Raw genomic sequence first — 18232 nt, forward strand, 5'->3', positions numbered from 1 at the left:
CTTCCGGGGTGGCCCAGGGCCACTTGAACAATTTCTGAAGAGGCCCCCGCTCAGAAATGATTGACCACCCCTGCTTTACGCCCTCCCTCCTGCAGTGCCTACCCCTGCTGTGAGCCGCTGTAGCATCATTGGAGAGGCACTCCTCCCACTCCCAACACCCTTTCCAGCTGGAGCTGAGGTTCTAGCTGAGGGAGGGAGGGAGGGAGCGAGGAATGAGACGAACTTGCCAAGAGAAGTAGCCCAAAGGTCCCGTTGTATGTGGGCCCGGAAACCGGACGTGTCTTGTTCCACTGGGTTTGTCTCTGGCCTTGGTGCTGGGACCTTCCCAGCAAGCTCTGTCTCCCGCCTCGGCAGTAGGCCGAGCTGTTGGGGTGGCTGCAGGGTGGCTCATGGTCCCACGTTCTGCTGCTTCCCTTCCAGGGCCACCCAGGGTGTGCCTGACGGAACCCTGCATCTCCGTGACCAGCTCCATCCTGAGCTCCCTGGACCGGGCAGTGAACCCCTGCGAGGATTTCTTCAGGTACGCCTGCGGAGGGTGGATGAAGGCCAACCCTGTGCCCGATGGCCACTCCCGCTGGGGCACCTTCAACAACCTCTGGGAGCACAACCAGGCAGTCATGAAGCACCTTCTCGGTGAGTGTCGTCTTGCGTGCTGAGCGGGAGGCAGCGCGGCCGTTCGCTGGCGGGAGCGTGTCGTGCTCGTAAGAGGCACCCAGGGTCTTTCCCAGGGAAAAGGCAACACGGCATGTTTATTCAAAACACAGTCTGAGAAGCAGCGTGGGTATTCACACACACACGTCCTGCAGATGCTGTATCGTCGCCAGAGGATGCGGCGCGGGCTAGGACTTGAACAGGGTTCAGAAAGGAGCTAGATCGGTTCATGGAGGTTAGGTCCATCAGTGACTGCTACCCAAGCTGGGCAGGGATGGTGTCTCTAGCCTCTGTCTGGGGATGGGTGACAAGGGAGGGATCACTTGATGATTCCCTGTTCTGTTCCCTCCCTCTGGGGCATCTGGCACTGGCCGCTGTGGGCAGACAGGACCCTGGGTTGGATGGGCCTTTGGTCTGACCCAGTCTGGCTGCTCTGACGTTCTTAGTTACCCGTCTGTCCTGGCTCAAGTCAATCCTATTGCAAGACGGAACCCAGCGTGTCGTGGCAAGAACGCTCCATCTTACACTTGTGAGATCCCAGTTGAAGCTATGGGCGTTGCAGTGTCTGGGTGCAGTCCCTGATATGTCAGTCTTGGGGTCCCCCCCCCCTCCCGTTACCCTTTGAAGTCTGTCTCCAGGGCACGTCTGTTCTTGGGATGTTAAATATCGGTTAATTGACCAGTCGAGTAACCTCATGACATTTTATTGGTTAGTTGACTACTCTATAGTCCCCGGGGGTGGGGCAGCCAGTGTGTCAGAGGCAGCAGCGTGGGGGTGCCAGGTGGGAGCTGGTCCACGAGGGGAGCCGATTTAAAAACCAGCTCCCCTCACGGACCGGCTGCCTGTCGCCCTGTGCTGCTGCTTCTGAGAAAGAGGCAGCGGCGCAGGGTGGCAGCAGCTCCTGTCTAGTGGGGGCTCTGAGCTCCCGGATCTGGCACAAGCCAGAACTGAGCCGGGCTGCCTGCCTGGTTCTCAATACACTTGAAATGCAGAGCTGCAGCAGGGGTAGGTGCGGGATCCGTCGCGAGCCAGGACTGAGCCAGGCTGCTGGCCAGTCTGCTAAAAAGTGTACTGGCAGGGAGAGAGGGAAATGCATGTAGTCTATAGCATTCACCTATGAGCTTTCGCTTATCGGTTCATCGACTGCGCTATTGCATCCCTCGTCTGTTCTGCTCGTTCGTTCAGCCTCGGGCACCAGGGATGCTCTCGCCTCGTCTCCGGGTCTCTCGAGTCTTTTTGACCATCTGGACCTGGGCGGCAACTTTCTCGTGCATTCTTCACCCCCACCAGACAACGCACGGAGCATTCCAGGCCCAGGCCGGCAGAGTTACTAGAAGTCACAACTTGTTTGCAAGGCAGACATTGGCCGATCAGGAGAAAAGGGTGAAACAGAGGCCTGCAGACCTTAGAAGGAGGCCGTTGTACGTCGTTCTTGTATTCTTATACCAATGCTAGAGTTTGGCTACAGGAGAAAGCCAGGGACTGGGGAGAGGCCCTTCCGCTGACCCTCTCTTGGGACTCTGGGAGGTTGAGTCCATGAACCAGGACAGGCTGGTCCCAGTGGATTTGCTTCTTCAGAGAGAGCTGATTGTTCTGACATGGCCTCAGCGCTGTAGCATCTGGGCAGGGCTCTCCCCGCCCGCAGGATGGGCCTGGACCAGGCAGTCTCTTTCCACCTCTGCGCGAGGGCCTCTTGCACGTGCATGTTCTGCAGCCGGGCAGGACCAGCCCTGCAGCGTCACTTCCCAGAGGGAGCTTGGCTGGAAGCAGACGTGGCTTTGCATTCCAATGCCTTCTGGATCTTCCACACGAAGGGCCCAGGGTGAGATGCAGGGAGGGAGGGATGTGTCACAAGAGGGCCGTGGTTTGGGCTTTTTTTCCTGCTGGGATTCTGTCATAATTAAGGATCTGGACAAGGACGTCGCGCGTTCCATGAGTTTGCCAGGGGTCTGTGAGAGCTTCAGTCTCAGCCCCAGCCAGTGGGGCTCAGAGGAGGAGCATCCCCCAACCTGCCTCGTGAGCCACGCAGCCTGTAGGTCATCAGTGCCAACCTGCTGCTGCCCAGCACAATGTTTGGGCTACTGCCGTAGGCCCTGATTTTGTACATTTTTACCGTGGCTGAGCCGTAAATTTTGCCAAATTTTACCTTACAAAATCCTATCCCTGACAATAACAGTGGGCCCTGGCCAAAGACCTAAGTGCCCTAAAGTGTAACCAGCAGTCTCCCCCTGACACCCAGAGCCAGGAGAGCTGAAACTTTTAGGGGAGCCCCCCAATCCTGCCCTGCACAGGCGCTTGCAACCTGTCCCAAGGCTGCCGGAGGCTTGGTACAGCCAGGAGCACCCTGGGGCAGGCCAAATCCCCCTTCCAGGAATGCTCGGGGGACCCGGCCCGCGTGGCTGCAGGCTGCGGCTCTGAGCATATGGCCAAGCTGCTCCGTGGCCCTGTCTCTTGTGGCTCTGGGTGAGTGGGCAAGTTGCCCAAAGAGGGAGATGGGAGTGTCTCATGGGGACTAGTGGAGGAAGCTGCCTGGCTTTGTCTACACTGCAGGGTTTTTGTGCAAAAAGCCTTTTGTGGAAGAGTTCTTGCACAAAAATCATCTTGCGCAAAAGTGCATCCACACCTCAAAAGCGCATCGCAAAATGTGCTTTTACGCACGGGAGTGTCACACTGCATGGACGCTCTTGCGCAAGAAAGCTCTGATGGCCATTCCCAGAATTCACAGAACGGCCATCAGAGCACCTGTGCTTTTTGTGACAGGTTCTTTTTGTGCAAGAAACCCCTGTTGAGTGTCCTCACACACCTTTTTGTGCAAGAACTCTTGTGCAGAAAGGAGTGATGCCTCGTAGAAGGAGGTTTACCTGCACCGCAAAAACCCCTCTGTTTTGTCGATTGACTGTAGATTTTCTTGCACAAAAACGCGCTTGAGGTGTGGACGCTCTGCGGGTTTTTGCGCAGAAACCCTGTAGTGTAGACATAGCCCCTCTGTGGGGTGCTGAGCTGCAGGGGAGCAGCGCCCTGCCCCCGATGGTAGTGTTGAAGAGCAAGGGCTTGTGGGGGGGTCCCATAAGACATGGTGCTCCCCTGAGCCGCGCTCAGTAGCTCTGCCGGGGCTTTGTCCTCTGACTCCTTGGAACGGGGGCACTTCCCTGCTCACATGTTAAACGAGCAGTTGCCACAGGCCCCCGGGGGCGGGGGGTTAGTTTCTTTCCTGTGCCTGCTCCAGCCAGGGCAGCTCGTGATCCCCCGGCTCAGACGTGGCATCTGTGGGCTCAGCCACAAACCAGACCTCCCCACACTTCCTCCTGCTTTACGCCCCCGGGATTTTTGACCTTTCTGCTCTTGGCTTTGTCTAGGAGGAGAGTTTGCACAGCAAGTCTGAGGCCCCGCCCCCTTGCTGCAGAGAATCTCTTTGTTTCATGGACCATGGTGGGAGCTGAATGGGGAAGCTGCCAACCTGATTCAAGGGGCATAACAATCCAGGCCAGGCTCTGCGGGCCGTGCAGACCCTCCCGGCTACGGAAGCCTCTTGGCATGTGGCCCAGGCAGAGCCCCATGTCTCTCACCCCACGCAGAGCTGCAGTTCAGTGGCCCCGTGGAAGGCCACGCTGTGTCAGCCTGAGCGCCTGGGGTGGGCGTTGCAGGACTCCCCTGGATGGCCGCAGGGCCCCATGCGGGGACGTGCTCCTGGGACACCTGGAAAGACTGGACAGTACCATTATTTTCAGCTCCTCATACCAGCCCCCTTGGCAGGGCCTGCCCCCGCACACATCCCTTGGACTGAGCTCCTTGTGTATAAACCTAGAGCCTCTCCCAGGCTAATGCCCCATGCTCTGTGTGGGGGCAGGGTCAGAGGAAGGCTGCTTAGGTCTCCCCTGGTTCGGATTTGGGGGCAGATCATGTGGCGCTGGGGCTGCGCCAACCTGTGACTGCTTCAATACCGCACGGCTTTCTTTGTAGGAGCAGAAACATCCAGGGCACAGATCCACCCTGGTCACGGCCCCTTTTCGCTGGCTACCTGCACCCGACTTCAGCTTGCCCCCCACAGCTCCTGCGTTGGGAGCAGGGCTTCTCCGGGGGGCACTAACTCCTGTCTTACAGCCCTTTCTGCAGCCTCGCTGCCAGGCCACGGAGGTGTCCTGGGGAGTGGAGGAGAAATGCCACATGCTGGGGAGAGGGCCCCTCTTACACGCCTGCTTCCCTACAGCCCTCGCCGCCCTGGCTCTGCGCACACCCCCCTTCTGTGACGCAGCCTTGCCCGGGGTGGGGGTAACTTGCAGTGGGAGGGGGGTGGGGAATTCCTAAGGGAAAGGCAGAGGGAGGTCGGACGTGCAACGAATGGGAATGTAACTAGTGTACTCGTATTTCAGTGTGGAGGATACGGCGTGGTATAAATACGGCACTGTCGGCATGAAATGTTAGTTTGGCCTGACTTCCCGAGGGCTTTGCTGTCGCCTGTTGCAAAGCTAGGCTCATCTCTCGGCGAGTTGCTGTGTCCCCTGAGAGACCTCTACATGCCCCAGGGAAATTCATACCCCAAGTCCATGGCGACTGCTGGGGAGGGACTCAAGAGAGGGGGGTCATGTGACATCTCCCTGCGCCACCCCTAGCCCAGGAGAGGGCCCCACCTCTTCCCACCCCCACTCCACCCCGGGCCCTGCCCAAACCCCTCCCCCTCCATCCCTTCCCTGAGCCCCTTCTCCTGAGCAGCGTGGCCTAGCAGGGGCGGAGGGGCCTCCTGCTGGCAGCAGTGCTGTGCCCCGCCCTGGCACGCACAGACAGCTGCAGGAAGTGTAGCTACTTGACCCCAGCGGGATCCACTCGGCCCTCTCTCAACCACATCGCTTTGCTTCCTGACACACACCCCCACCCCCCATGTGATGCAGCTGCGAGCTCGGGGAGCAGAGCAGTTGGGGACCAGGTCACTCCACATCCCACCACTGCCAGTGAGCGTGGGAGCCCCCAGCCTTTACTGCTTGGGGCTAGGTATCTGGTTTAAAACACACAAGAGGAAGTTTTCCTTCACGTAGCGCACGGTCGGCCTGTGGAACTCCTCGCCAGAGGATGTTCTGAAAACCAGAACTTTACCAGGGTTCACAAAAGCGCTAGATACATTCATGGAGGTTTGGTTCATCAATGTTTGTCAGCCAGGATGGGCAGGGATGGCGTCCCTGGCCTCTGTCTGTCAGGGCTGGGAATGGGCGACGGGGTAGGGATCACTGGGTGATTGCCTGTTCTGTTCATTCCCTCTGGGGCGCCTGGCCTTGGGCACTGTGGGCAGACAGGACACTGGGCCAGATGGACCTTTGCTCTGACCCCATCTGACAGTTCTTAGGCGCTTATGCTGGCCTCCTTGCCATGGCAATGGGGGCATGTGACCCTTCGTGCCCCCACCCCATGTGCTGCTCCTGCCCCTGCCTGAGAACCGCTGGGTCAATGAGCGCAAACTGCAGCGAGTGCTGGCAAGAAACACCTGGCCCCGCAGTGGGCTGGAGGCCAGAGGAAGCTCAGCTCTCTAGTGGCAGCACAGCTGCCATCTGTCCCAAGGAGCGGCCCCGGCCAGCCCCCTCGGGGGGTTACGTTTGCAGCCAGACCCTGCGGGGGATATGGAGGTGGGGACGTGTATCCCTCCAGCCTGGCTCTACCTGGCATGAACCTGGGCCGGCTCAAAGGTCCCGCCTGCCTTTGGGACTGCCCATCATGTTGCTGTGGGCTGCTGCTCCTGGCCAGAGGTAGCTTTCTGAGCCGGGGGGGAGCTCAGAGTCGGGCTGCCAAGGGAAAACAGGGAGGTGACTTTCAACCAGCAGAAAGTGCTGTCTGCGGCGGGGGAGGAGGCTCCCGTTAGCAGAGAGAGCCCTGCATGGGAAACACCCGCTGCCCAGCTGGGGCGGTGAGGGAGGCAGTGTTTGCGCAGGCAGCCGGGTCCTTGCAGGGCTGTTGGCTCAGAGGAGCAGGCTTAGCGGCAGGAAGTGAGGTAGTTTTTGCTTCCTTGGAGAGGTGAGGTGCAGGGCTGTGCTCCGCCAGTCTCTGATCTGCTGCCGCCTGCGAGGGCACCGTTTGCCCGGGCCACGGCCTCACTTCCACACCCAGACGGGGCTGCAAAGGGAATGGCAGCAAGCAGAGCGTTTCTGTACAGGACTGGGAAAGGGAAACCCGGCAGACTGGCTCCAGCTGCCCCCTCTGGGGTCTGTGGAATCTCTGCAGGTCTGTAATCTAAGACCAAACTGTGCCGCACCCCGGAGCAAAGCCTTAGCTCTGACGTCCCAGGGCGATGGCAGGCATCAGAGAAATCTGACCTGCTAATGTTAAATGAAACCAGCAGTGCTAATAACAAACACGTGTGCTGGCGACAAAGCTCCCAGTGCTATCCCAGGACAGTTGCTCGCCCCGATGGTGCTCTGTGGCTTCTGGGGGCTTGGCAAGAGACGCCTCCCAAATCGAAAGCACTTTAGGGACCCCCACCCTGCACAAGCCATCATGGCAGGAACATCAGGGTGGCCTGAGATGAAGTTTCAGCTCGCAGTGAAACCGGTAGGAAATCAGAGCTGGCTTGGGAACCCAATTCTGTGGCTGGGATTAGCCACTAGGAAATTATCCCAGCTGAGGCCACTAGCCACATGGGAAGGGGGAGGAGTGAGCGCATGCCGACTCTGCTCCCACAGAGTTCCAGTAAGCCACAGCATTTTATTCTGTTTGAGTGGATTTTTGTACACAAGCTGCATGGGCAGTGGGTAAAGCTGGGCCTTTGGCTCTGCTCCCCCTCCCCCACCACTGTCTGCCTCTTCCCTGGCCTCCCCCTCCCTGCTCATCCCTTCCAGCCAAATTCCTGAAGCCCAAATGTAGGCCGTTCTTATGTTCTAAAAATTTGAAAAAAACCCACTCTTCTACAATTTCTTTCCAAAAAAGAAAGACAAGGGGGATCCAGTGGATATAGTGTACTTAGATTTCCAGAAAGCCTTTGACAAGGTCCCTCACCAAAGGCTCTTGTGTAGATTAGGTTGCCATGGGATAAGAGGGAAGGTCCTTTCATGGACTGAGAACTGGTTAAAAGACAGGAAGCAAAGGGTAGGAATGAATGGTAAATTTTCAGAATGGAGAGGGGTAACTAGTGGTGTTCCCCAAGGGTCAGTCCTAGGACCAATTCTATTCAACTTATTCATAAACGATCTAGAGAAAGGGGTAAGCAGTGAGGTGGCAAAGTTTGCGGACGATAGTCAAGATAGTCAAGACCAAAGCAGACTGCGAAGAACTTCAAAAAGATCTCACCAAACTGAGTGATTGGGCAACAAAATGGCAAATGAAATTTCATGTGGATAAGTGTAAAGTAATGCACATTTGAAAAAATAACCCCAACTATACATACAGTATGATGGGGGCTAATCTGGCTACAACTAATCAGGAAAGAGATCTTGGAGGTATCGTGGATAGCTCTCTGAAAATGTCCACGCAGTATGCAGCAGCAGTCAAAAAGCAAATAGGATATTAGGAATTATTAAGAAAGGGATAGAAAATAAGACAAAGAATATCTTACTGCCCCTATATAAAACTATAGTACGCCCACATCTTGAATACTGTGTACAGATGTGGTCTCCTAACCTCAAAAAAAATATTTTTGCATTAGAAAAGGTTCAGAAAAGAGCAACTAAAATGATTAGGGGTTTGGAACGGGTCCCGTATGAGGAGATGCTAAAGAGACTGGGACTTTTCAGTTTAGAAAAAAGGAGACTGAGGGGGGATATGATAGAGGTATATAAAATCATGAGTGGTGTGGAGAGGGTGAATAAAGAAAAGTTATTTACTTGTTCCCATAATATAAGAACTAGAGGACACCAAATGAAATTAATGGGTAGCAGGTTTAAAACTAATAAGCGAAAGTTCTTCACACAGCGCACAGTCAACCTGTGGAACTCCTTGCCAGAGGAGGCTGTGAAAGCTAGGACTATAACAGAGTTTAAAAAAGAGCTAGATAAATACATGGAGGTTAGGTCCATAAAAGGCTATTATCCAGGGGGTAAGGAATGGTGCCCCTGGCCTCTGTTTGTCAAAGGATGGAGGTGGATGGCAGGAGACAAATCGCTTGATCGTTGTCTTCGGTCCACCTCCTCTGGGGCACCTGGTTACTGGCCACTGTCAGCAGACAGACTACTGGACTAGATGGACCTCTGGTCTGACCCAGTATGGCAGTTCTTATGTTCTAAAAAACGGAGCATGCTTTTCACTGCAGACCAGATTGTGAAGACTGGACATGCAGAAGGTACCTAATTAAAAACACTACATTTGGGAATAAAAAATGTCAGTCACGGGTTTTTTATATATACCCGGAAGTTAGTTAGAGATTTATTTGCAAAAATTTTGGAGCAAGGGAAATCAGCTGTCCTGGTGAGTACAACATTAAATATTATGGAACAAATAATGCAACTCTTCTCTTTTCTGAAATCAGTATTTCTAATCTGATTTTATATTGTAAGTGTACTCTTAAGCCTTCCTAAAATAATCATTCCAGATTATTAAAATGTTTAACAAACTGGAACAAAGACATTATTTTAAATTAATCAATCAGAGCGGTTTAATGTGTTCATAATAAAGTTTGTTGCTTTTAGAAGTTATTTGTTGTGATTTCCATAACAATAGGCATGTTTATGAAATTTCACCATATGTTTATGTTAAAAATATGTTTCCAAAGATTTTAGGTGTAACAAAGGATTTTATATCTCATTAAGGTACAGATTTTGGTTCTCTTAAACTGAGATCAGAAATAAAGGGGAACTCATTTGTCCAGCTATCTGGGGGTACATCTACACTTAAAGGACAAGGTCAATTTAAGATACGCAACTTCAGCCACGTTAATTACGTAGCTGAAGTTGAAGTAGCATAACTCGGCTTTTGGTGCTGTCGGGGCTGTCTATGCTGCAGGAAGTTCTTTGACTTCCCTTTCTCCTCGTGAAAGTAGGGTTACCGGCATTGACTGGAGCACTCCTCCCACTTTGAATCAGCTATCTTAACTAGACTGCTAATTCAAGATTGTGCAAAATCTACACAAGGATTTTTTTTAGAGATGTGATTTTTAGAATGTTCAGCAACAAAATATTTAAAGCAAATTTTAAGCTAAGGCCCTGTGGATATATGACAGTAATGCACCACTGTGCTTGTCAGTAAATTCAGAAATTCACAGTATATATTAGGGATGTGAAAGTGTAACCACATAAACAGTTAACTGATGTGTCCCCACCCCCACACTGCTGCCGCTGTATCAGAGGAAACAGCATACGAGGTGGCTGGGAATAGGCAGGAGCCAACAGCAGTTACAGGGTTACTTAATTAAACACATTTTAACACCTTAGTATATACCACTGGGTTGGCACATGCCTGGTAAATGGCTTCATTGCCACTTACTGGCTCTTTCACATGTTTAGTGTTATGCTAATAGCTCTGGCAAGCTGGAAGCCTTTTCACTTTTCAGCTTTTAGATCCTGCTGTGGGAGCCTGCAGGAACCGTCAGAATAGGGATGGGAAGAGATGGAGCAGTAAGACCCAGGAAAGGCATTGACTCGCCTTGGCTCTTATATCCCTGGCTGATGCATGACTGTTCCAGGCTGAGGCATGCGCAAAGCCATGTGAGTTCTTTGCTGCATAGTGCTCTGTGGAGATATAGAACGTAGCAACAACCTCCCTTCTACACAATCAAGCTTCTACCAGCCTGGCAGGCCTGGGGACAGAGGAAGGAGACAAAGTGGGCAACTGCCCGGGGGCCAAGAGGTTCAAAGGGGACTGGATCCCAGCTACAGCTCAGGGCCACTTTGAACTGCCAATGGAGCACTGCTCTGCACTCTTCTGTGATGGGGCGCTATAGTCTGCGGGGTGCTAGGGCCAGAGCGTGGGCCCTGCTGCAGTCTGGGTTCCAGCTTTGTCTCTGTTGTTTACCAGGACCTTGGCATCTTGTTTGGTACACTGAGCATCGCACAGAGCCATCTAGTGACTGAATCCTATATTGCAAGCAAACGTAGCCGTAACTGTTTTGTTAATTGTATTAAATAGAATAGAATAGCATATATAAAGATTGTTAATTATTATTATTTGTCTTGCTCTACAACCTCCATTGTATCTTTATTTTCTTAAATTCAATGTTTCCCATAATTGCAGCACATAAAATCTTCTCTTCTCCTTAAAGGAGGGCTGGGGGGCATTTAAATCATTTACATTCACTATCGTTCATCTCCTTTTTGATACCTTTTCTTCCCCTCCCCTAACTGTCCTCGTTGCTGAGAGTCTGTCCTACTAACAGATGGGTGAGTGTGAGGCAGTTTCTAAAGGGATTTGGAGCCAAACTGACTGTGTTACATCAGCCTTTACTGCACTATAGCCAGTAAAGTTACTTTTGTAGAATTCAGGCCAGAAGGGAGCATTAGATCAGCAGGTCTGACTTCTTGCATCCCACTCGCCAGAGAATTTCATTCAGTTATCCCTATAATGAGCCCCCAAATTTGGGTTTAACTAAAGCATCTTCTAGAATGGATACAGATTTTCAAACTAAAATCGGAGAATCCACCACTCCCTTTTGGAGTTGGTGCCAGTGGTTAATCACCCTGCTTGTTAAACGTGTGCACCATATTTCTTACCTGAATGCATCTGGATTTAATTTAAAGTCAATTACATCTGTTCTGCCTTCCGCTAGACTAAAAAGCCTTTTAGTAGCTGGCGCTTTCTTCTTGTGAAGCTGTTCATATCAAGTCACTTCTTTTTCATAAGCAGAACAGGTGGGGCTCCTTCCTTCTCTCCTTGTAAGGCATCGTACTCCTGTTTCTAATCATTTCTGTTGTTCTTCTCTATAGCCTCTCCCAATGTGTCAATATTCTTTTTAAAACATGGGCACCAGAATTGGATGCACCATTCAGTCTCAGTACTGCTGTATAGAGAGGTGAAATTACCTCTCAGCTCTGACTCGCTGCATTTTGAGACATTGAAAGAGTCGGTTAGTGCTCTTGGCCACCACATTGCAGTAGGAGCTTACGTTCTGTTCGAAAGATACGTGGAAATCCTAGTGGACAGCATCACTGCTGTGCAGGCTGCGGTCCTGCGTTCAGTAGGTCTTGCCTCTGGGTCCTCCCCCCTGAGATGTAGGCTGTAGGGTGATGGAGTTTTAGGGGAGGGAACGGTAACAGATTGTAGAAGTTAGAGTCAGAGAACATCTGTTGGGCCACGCCACGTGTCCAGTCCAGAAAGGTCAGTGCAAAATTGATCTCTATTGAGCGCGGTCTAGTGCTTTGTCCATTTAATTTTAAGGAAGGTTGGATTACTCAAAGGATGTTCCCTGGTGGATTCCAACAGCCTGTAAAGCTGCCCAGACTGTCAGCCCTAAGTCTGAGGGAGATGGCCCTTTGAGGAGTGGATGGATGGCTGCTCAGAGCTGACCTGCCCTTTTATGGCTTCTTTTTCAAGGCCTGCCCAAGTCTCTTGCTCTGGCCAGAGGCAGAGTTGATTATCTGTCTTTCAAGGAGCAGCTGGCAGACCTGTGGATCTTGTTATGTGAGTGAGTGAGAGCTGCAAGGAAACCAAACCCCAGGAGCCCAGCCCATTGACAGTCAGTTCAGCAAAGGCAGCCTGCCCATCTGCAGAACCTTCAAGGGATTCTGGGAAAGGGCTTTTGCTTTCCTCGTCTGCAGTGGGGGGACCTAGGACTGGGCAAGTCACAGGCACAAATGAGCAGCCCGCTTGGACAGTTTGGAATTACTGAGCTTCGACTGCCCCGTGGCATCTCCAGCAGCGGATGAACAGCAGGGCCAGTGCAGATTTTTGGGGGAGACGGGGATTTTAACTGGGATTCCAGGGGGATTTTAACCATGATTCATGGAGGTTAGGTCCATGAATGGCTATTAGCCAGGATGGGTAGGAATGGTGTCCCCAGCCTCTGTTTCTCTGGTGACAGGGGAGGGATCTCGTGAGGATTACCTGTTGTGATCCCTCCCTCTGGGGCATCTGGTATTAGCCACTGTGGGCAGACAGGACACTGGGCTGGATAGACCTTTGGTCGGACCCAGTCTGGCCATTCTTATGTTACATTCAGGTGCTACTTAGGTTCTTGAAAACTCTAGTTTTTTGAAAGGTACCTTACTAATTAGCTGAGAGAAGCCCTGGATTTTATCTGCGTCTGTCCGTCCAGTCTGGAGTCTGTCTGTTCAAGAACTCTCAAACGGGAAGAGCTAGGGCCACCACATTCGGTAGGCAGCTCCCTCCTACCCTAACTTAAAGCAAGGCCAGGGTGGGGTTGTGCCAGGACAATGGGATGTGCCTGGAATTCGATTGTTTCTCATAAAACAGAATGGGAAGCTCTGATAGCAGGGACAGTTATATTCCAGAACAGCCCCAGGGTGGGGGGCAACAGGCAAACCCTACTGCCCTCGCAGACCTGTGGAGCAGCTGCTGGGTGGCCTCTGGAGGACACCAATTAACTATTATAATGGTGATTGCCTATGTCCTAGAACTGGAAGGGACCTTGAAGGTCGAGTCCAGTCCCTTATCTTCACAGCAGGACCAAGTACCATCCCTGACAATTTTTTGCCCCAAATTCCTAAATGGCCTCTGTAAGGATTGAACTCACCACCGTGGGTTTAGCAGGCCAATGCTCAAAGCACTGAGCTATTCCCCCTGTTTACTGCTTCTCAATCTCCCAGCTTCTGAGCTCATCACATATTACACCCAAGCTGAATGGCTGTTAAAAGTGCCATCTGGGTCGAGAAACAAAACACAGGACTATGTAGCACTTGAAAGACTAACAAGATGGTTTATTAGGTGATGAGCTTTCATGGGCCAGACCCACTTCCTCAGATCAAATAGTGGAAGAAAATTGGCACAACCATATATACCAAAGGATACAATTAAAAAAATGAACACATATGAAAAGGACAAATCAAATTTCAGAACAGAAGGGGGATGACGGGGGGAGGTAAATGTCTGTGAGCTAATGATATTAGAGGTGATAATTGGGGAAGCTATCTTTGTAATGGGTAAGGTAATTAGTGTCTTTTTTAAGACCTAGGCATAAAGCGTCAAATTTAAGCATGAATGACAGAGCTGCACACAGAATACCAGATTTCATGGTCCGTGACATGTCCGCCTCCGCCTAAGAGTTGGACCTGCTGGTGGCCACTTCCTTTCCTGGTGGCCACTTCCAGGGCACAACGTGGCCCACGACAGGCAGGAAGCTTGCCGTGGCATGGGGTGGGGCTCGGGTGCCTCAAGCCGCTCCTGGGGAGCAGTGGCATGTCCCCCTGTGCTCCCACATGGAGGCACAGCCAGGTGGCTCTGTGTGCTGCCCCATCTGCACGCAGGTTCCCAGCCAATGGGAGCTGCAGGGCTGGCATTTGGGGCAGGGCAGTGTGCGGGCCCCCCGGCTGCCTCAGCTTCCAGGAGCCGTGTGGAGCCGCACATGCATGCACAAGCCTCTGCCCCGCTGGGGCTCGAGGGCCAGAGTGAAAGGTCCAAGAGGTTGGTCGCACCCCGGGCTAGGTGAGCAGACTTCCAGCACGAAAGTGAGCCCCCACCACTCGAATGGCGCCCGCAGGGAGCTCCCCTGATTGCCCCTTCCCCAGCAAAGAAGCTGGTTTGGGCCCGGTGCTGTTCCCATGGCAACCAAGGCCTTTCCTGGCTCTGGCTCTGGCTCTCTCCAGCTCATGCGAGTGGATGGGGGTTTCCTTTTCCTGGTGCTCAGATGTGCCAGCTCCCTGGCGTCCTTCCAGCCCAGGGAGAGAGCTCTGCCACTGTGCAGCCTGGGTACCTCCCTGCCCCCGCGCCACCTGCCACAGGCTCCTGGCCTTCAGCTCCAGAGGACAAAACCTGTGGTCAGCAAGGGCCAGGCCCAGGGCGTCCACTCCACTGCCCGGCCCCAGCAGCCCGATCCTCCCCCCGGGGCCCGGCCCTGGCAGCCTGATCCCTCTGCAAGGGCTGAAGGACTGGGCTGCCGGGGGCGGGAGGCAGAGCGGAGGTGCTGGGGAACTGGGCTCATAGACTCATAGACTTTAAGGTCAGAAGGGACCATTATGATCGTCTAGTCCGACCCCCTGCACAGTGCAGGCCACAGAATCTCACCCACCCCTCCTAGAATAATCCTCTCACCTATAGCTCAGATAGTGAAGCCTTCAAATAGTTTGAAGACCCCAAGATGCAGAGAATCCTCCAGCTGTGATCTGTGCCCCATGTTACAGAGGAAGGCGAAAAACCTCCAGGGTCTCTGCCAATCTACCCTGGAGGAAAATTCCTTCCCGACCCCAAATATGGCGATCAGCTAAACCCTGAGCATGTGGGCGGGAGGCAGAGCGGGGGTGCTGGGGAATTGGGCTGCTGGGGGCGGGAGGCAGAGCGGGGGGCAGGAGGCAGAGCGGGGGTGCTGGGGCCACTGGGGCTGGGAGGTGGAGGGATTGGCGTGCCAGGTCCGGGAGGTGGAGCATCTAGCTACCATCGGCTGGCAGAGCTGAGGGGCAGCGAGAGGGGGAGCCGTTGCCGTAGCTGCTGAAGCGTTGGTGGCCAAGGGACTGGATTCTCTCTGAAGACGAGACTCCGCTGCAGGAGGAAATCGAGCCCCAATAGACAGTTCCTTGCCAAGGCCTTTGGTCAAGGACAGTCGCAAAATGAGGCCACCCCCAGCCAGGAATGGAGCCAAGCTCCCCCCCAATGCAGGGGCAGCAGGTCAGAGCACGGCAGCCAGGCCAGCCCCTCTCACGCTCCCCAGCCTGGCTTTGTTCCAGGTGGAGCCTACTCCATCAGCCCAGCTGCTGCGAGGCCTCCCCCTGCCTCTTCTCAAAGCATTTCATCCCCCCACAGCCTGAGACCCTGGCAAGGCGACGTCCCGTCCCTCTGTCACAGTGCACTCCTCCAGCCCCTCCAGTCACACAGGGTCCCACGTGCCGTTCACCTGCTCTGGCCTCTGCCGCGACGGGATCCTCAGGGAGACGTCACACGGCAGCTCATGCCAGACCAGCCTGCAGCGCCAGGGGTAGATGGGTTTGGAGCAGAGGCCCATGGCAGAGCAGGAAGTCACCCTGGTCTCCTTCCCAGTGTAAGATGCTGCCTTTGATGTTGCCTGTTCTATGGGCGCCCAGCGAGGGGCCTTCTAAGAGATTTGAACATGGGCGCCTTCGTTTCCGGTACACAAGAGGAGACCGGAGTCAGGTGGCCCGCCCTCTCTTTTGCAGGAGCCCAGCAAGTTGCCAGCCAGAAGGGGCTTCTCAACAGTGTCTTCCGCTCCCTTTGCCAGGGTCTGCCTGTTGCAAACGTTTCTGAACAAGCAGCCTCTTGCTCGCGCTGTTATGCAAAATGCACCGTCCAGCTACTGACCTTCGCCCAGCTCCACCTGGCAGGGGAGCCCACAGGATTGCCGGGCCCCGGGCAGCGGCGGAGGTTGGGGGGAGGAAAGCTCTTTGCGCCTAAAAGGAGCGGAGCAGAAGGGAAGGGGCTGGGACAGCCCAGCAAGCCCACCGCTGCTGGCCCGCAGAGCCGCCAGAGCGTGCGGTGTGGCGCTCCCACGGCCACTGTCAAGGGCCCGGGGCTCCTGGCCACCACCAAAGCGCTGGGCTCCCTTTCCCGTCTCCCCCCAGCCCTACCCTGTCGGCGGGCCTGCCTTCTGGGGAGCGCAGAGAAGGCTCTTCTAGCCGCCTGTCTACAAGCCAAGAGTCACCTGAAGCGCTGCCAGGGTTGCATGTGTGCCAAGCCCAGCCACTGACCCGGGTCCATCTGCCCAACTGTCCAACCAGCACGGTCTTCGCACTCTCATTTCCCCCTCGGCTCTGGCCACAGAGGGCCCATAAGGGACACAGTGGCACCCGGAGTGCGGAGGCTTCAGCTGGGGATAGAATCATAGACTCATAGAATCCCAGGGCAGGCAGAGACCTCAGGAGTCATCGAGTCCAGCCCCCTGCCCACATCAGGACCGACCCCAACGCAGTCATCCCAGCCAGGGCTTTGTCAAGTCGGGACTTAAAAACTTCTAGGGATGGAGATTCCACCCCCTCCCCAGGGAACCCAGCTCAGCGCTTCCCCACCTGCCTAGGGAAAGAGTTTTCTCTAATATCCAACCTAGATCTCCCCCACTTTGACTTGAGGCCCTTGCTCCTCATTCTGCCATCTGCCACCACTGAGAACAGCCTCTCGCCAGCCTCTTTGGAACCTCCCTTTGGTAGTTGAAGGCTGCTCTCAAATCCCCCCTCACTCTTCTCTTCTGCAGACTAAATAAGCCCAAATCCCTCAGCCTCTCCTTGTAGGTCAAGTGTTCCAGTCCCCTCATCATTTTGGTTGCCCTCTGCTGGACCCTCTCGAATGCGTCCACATCCTTTCTGTAGTGAGGGGCCCAGAACTGGATGCAATACTCCAGATGTGGCCTCACCAGTGCTGAAAGCATCCTAATATGCCATTAGCCTTCTTGGCTACAAGGTCGCACTATTGACTTATATCCAGCTTCTCATCCACTGTCATCCCCAGGTCCTTTTCTGCTGAACTGCTGCTTAGCCATTCAGTCCCCAGCCTGTAACAATGCTCGGGATTCTTCCATCCCAAGGGCAGGACTCTGCACTTGTCTTTGTTGAACCTCATCAGATTTCTTTTTCCCCAATCCTCCAATTTGTCTAGATCAATCTGCCCTCCAATGTATCTCTCTCTCCCCGTTTAGTGTCATCTGCAAACTTGCTGAGGGTGCAATACATTTCCTTATCCAGGGCATTAATAAAGATGTTGAGCAAAACCTACAACTGATCCTTGGGGCACCCTGCTTGAAATTGACCGCCAACCAGACATCGAGCCGTTGCTCACTACCCGTTGGGCCCGACAGTCTAGCCAGCTTTCTATCCACCTTACAGTTCATTTATGCAATCTATACTTCCTTCACTTGCTGGCAAGAATATTGTGGGAGACTGTATCGAAAGCTTTGCTAAAGTCAAGATATATCACATCCACCGCCTTCCCCATGTCCACAGAGCCAGTTCCCTTGCCGTAGAAGCTAATCAGATTGGTCAGGCCTGACTTGCTTCTGGTGAATCTATGTTGACTATTCCTGATCACTTTCCCCTCTTCCCACTGCTTCAAAATGGATTCCTTGAGGATCCCCTCCATGATTTTTTCTAGCATGTTCTAGCTGTCTAGAAACCGAGATGAGAATGGGGTCCTGGGAGCATCTGGGGGATTCGAATAACCTCTGCTCTTGTGTTTGGCTGCTCCTGTCCCTGCCGCTCTCAGCACATAGGGCTGCTGTGAGCTGGCTTCCTTTGGTTGGCAGGCCATCCCTGGGACAGAGAGATCCCACTGGGATGGCTCCAAGCCACCGGGGATTCCCAGTGAACTACAGGAAGGGAGCCAGAGGGCTTCAAAAACGCTTAGTGCAGGCGAGGCCTGTGGGAGCAAAGGTGGTTGTTTTCTCAAGTGTCAGTCTTTGAAGCTGGAGGAAGGGGACGATGCGGGGGCGGGGAGAGGGGGCAGCAAATCACAGATGTCCTGTGGGAAGCAGAGAGTCTTCCCTCTGGGAACAGCAGTACTGCCAATGCCTCAAAGATAGCAGTGTGGACAGCGGGGGGAAGGGGGGATATACTGTCCTTCCATTACA

General features: G+C 53.8%; 1 protein-coding gene across 4 annotated transcripts in view; it reads left to right on the forward strand.

Annotated features, from left to right (window-relative positions):
• The window catches only part of ECE1 (endothelin converting enzyme 1), a 105796-nt gene that overhangs the window by 61584 nt on the left and 25980 nt on the right, over positions 1-18232 (forward strand). For all 4 annotated transcript variants that reach the window (XM_075906542.2, XM_075906541.2, XM_075906543.2 and 1 more), the window contains exon 4: positions 421-633. In XM_075906542.2, the coding sequence (XP_075762657.2) occupies positions 421-633 (213 nt within the window). The remainder of the gene's footprint in view (positions 1-420; positions 634-18232) is intronic.

This window comes from Pelodiscus sinensis, chromosome 24 (assembly GCF_052426305.1).
Source record: "Pelodiscus sinensis isolate ZL-2025 chromosome 24, ASM5242630v1, whole genome shotgun sequence".
Classification (NCBI taxonomy): domain Eukaryota; kingdom Metazoa; phylum Chordata; order Testudines; family Trionychidae; genus Pelodiscus; species Pelodiscus sinensis.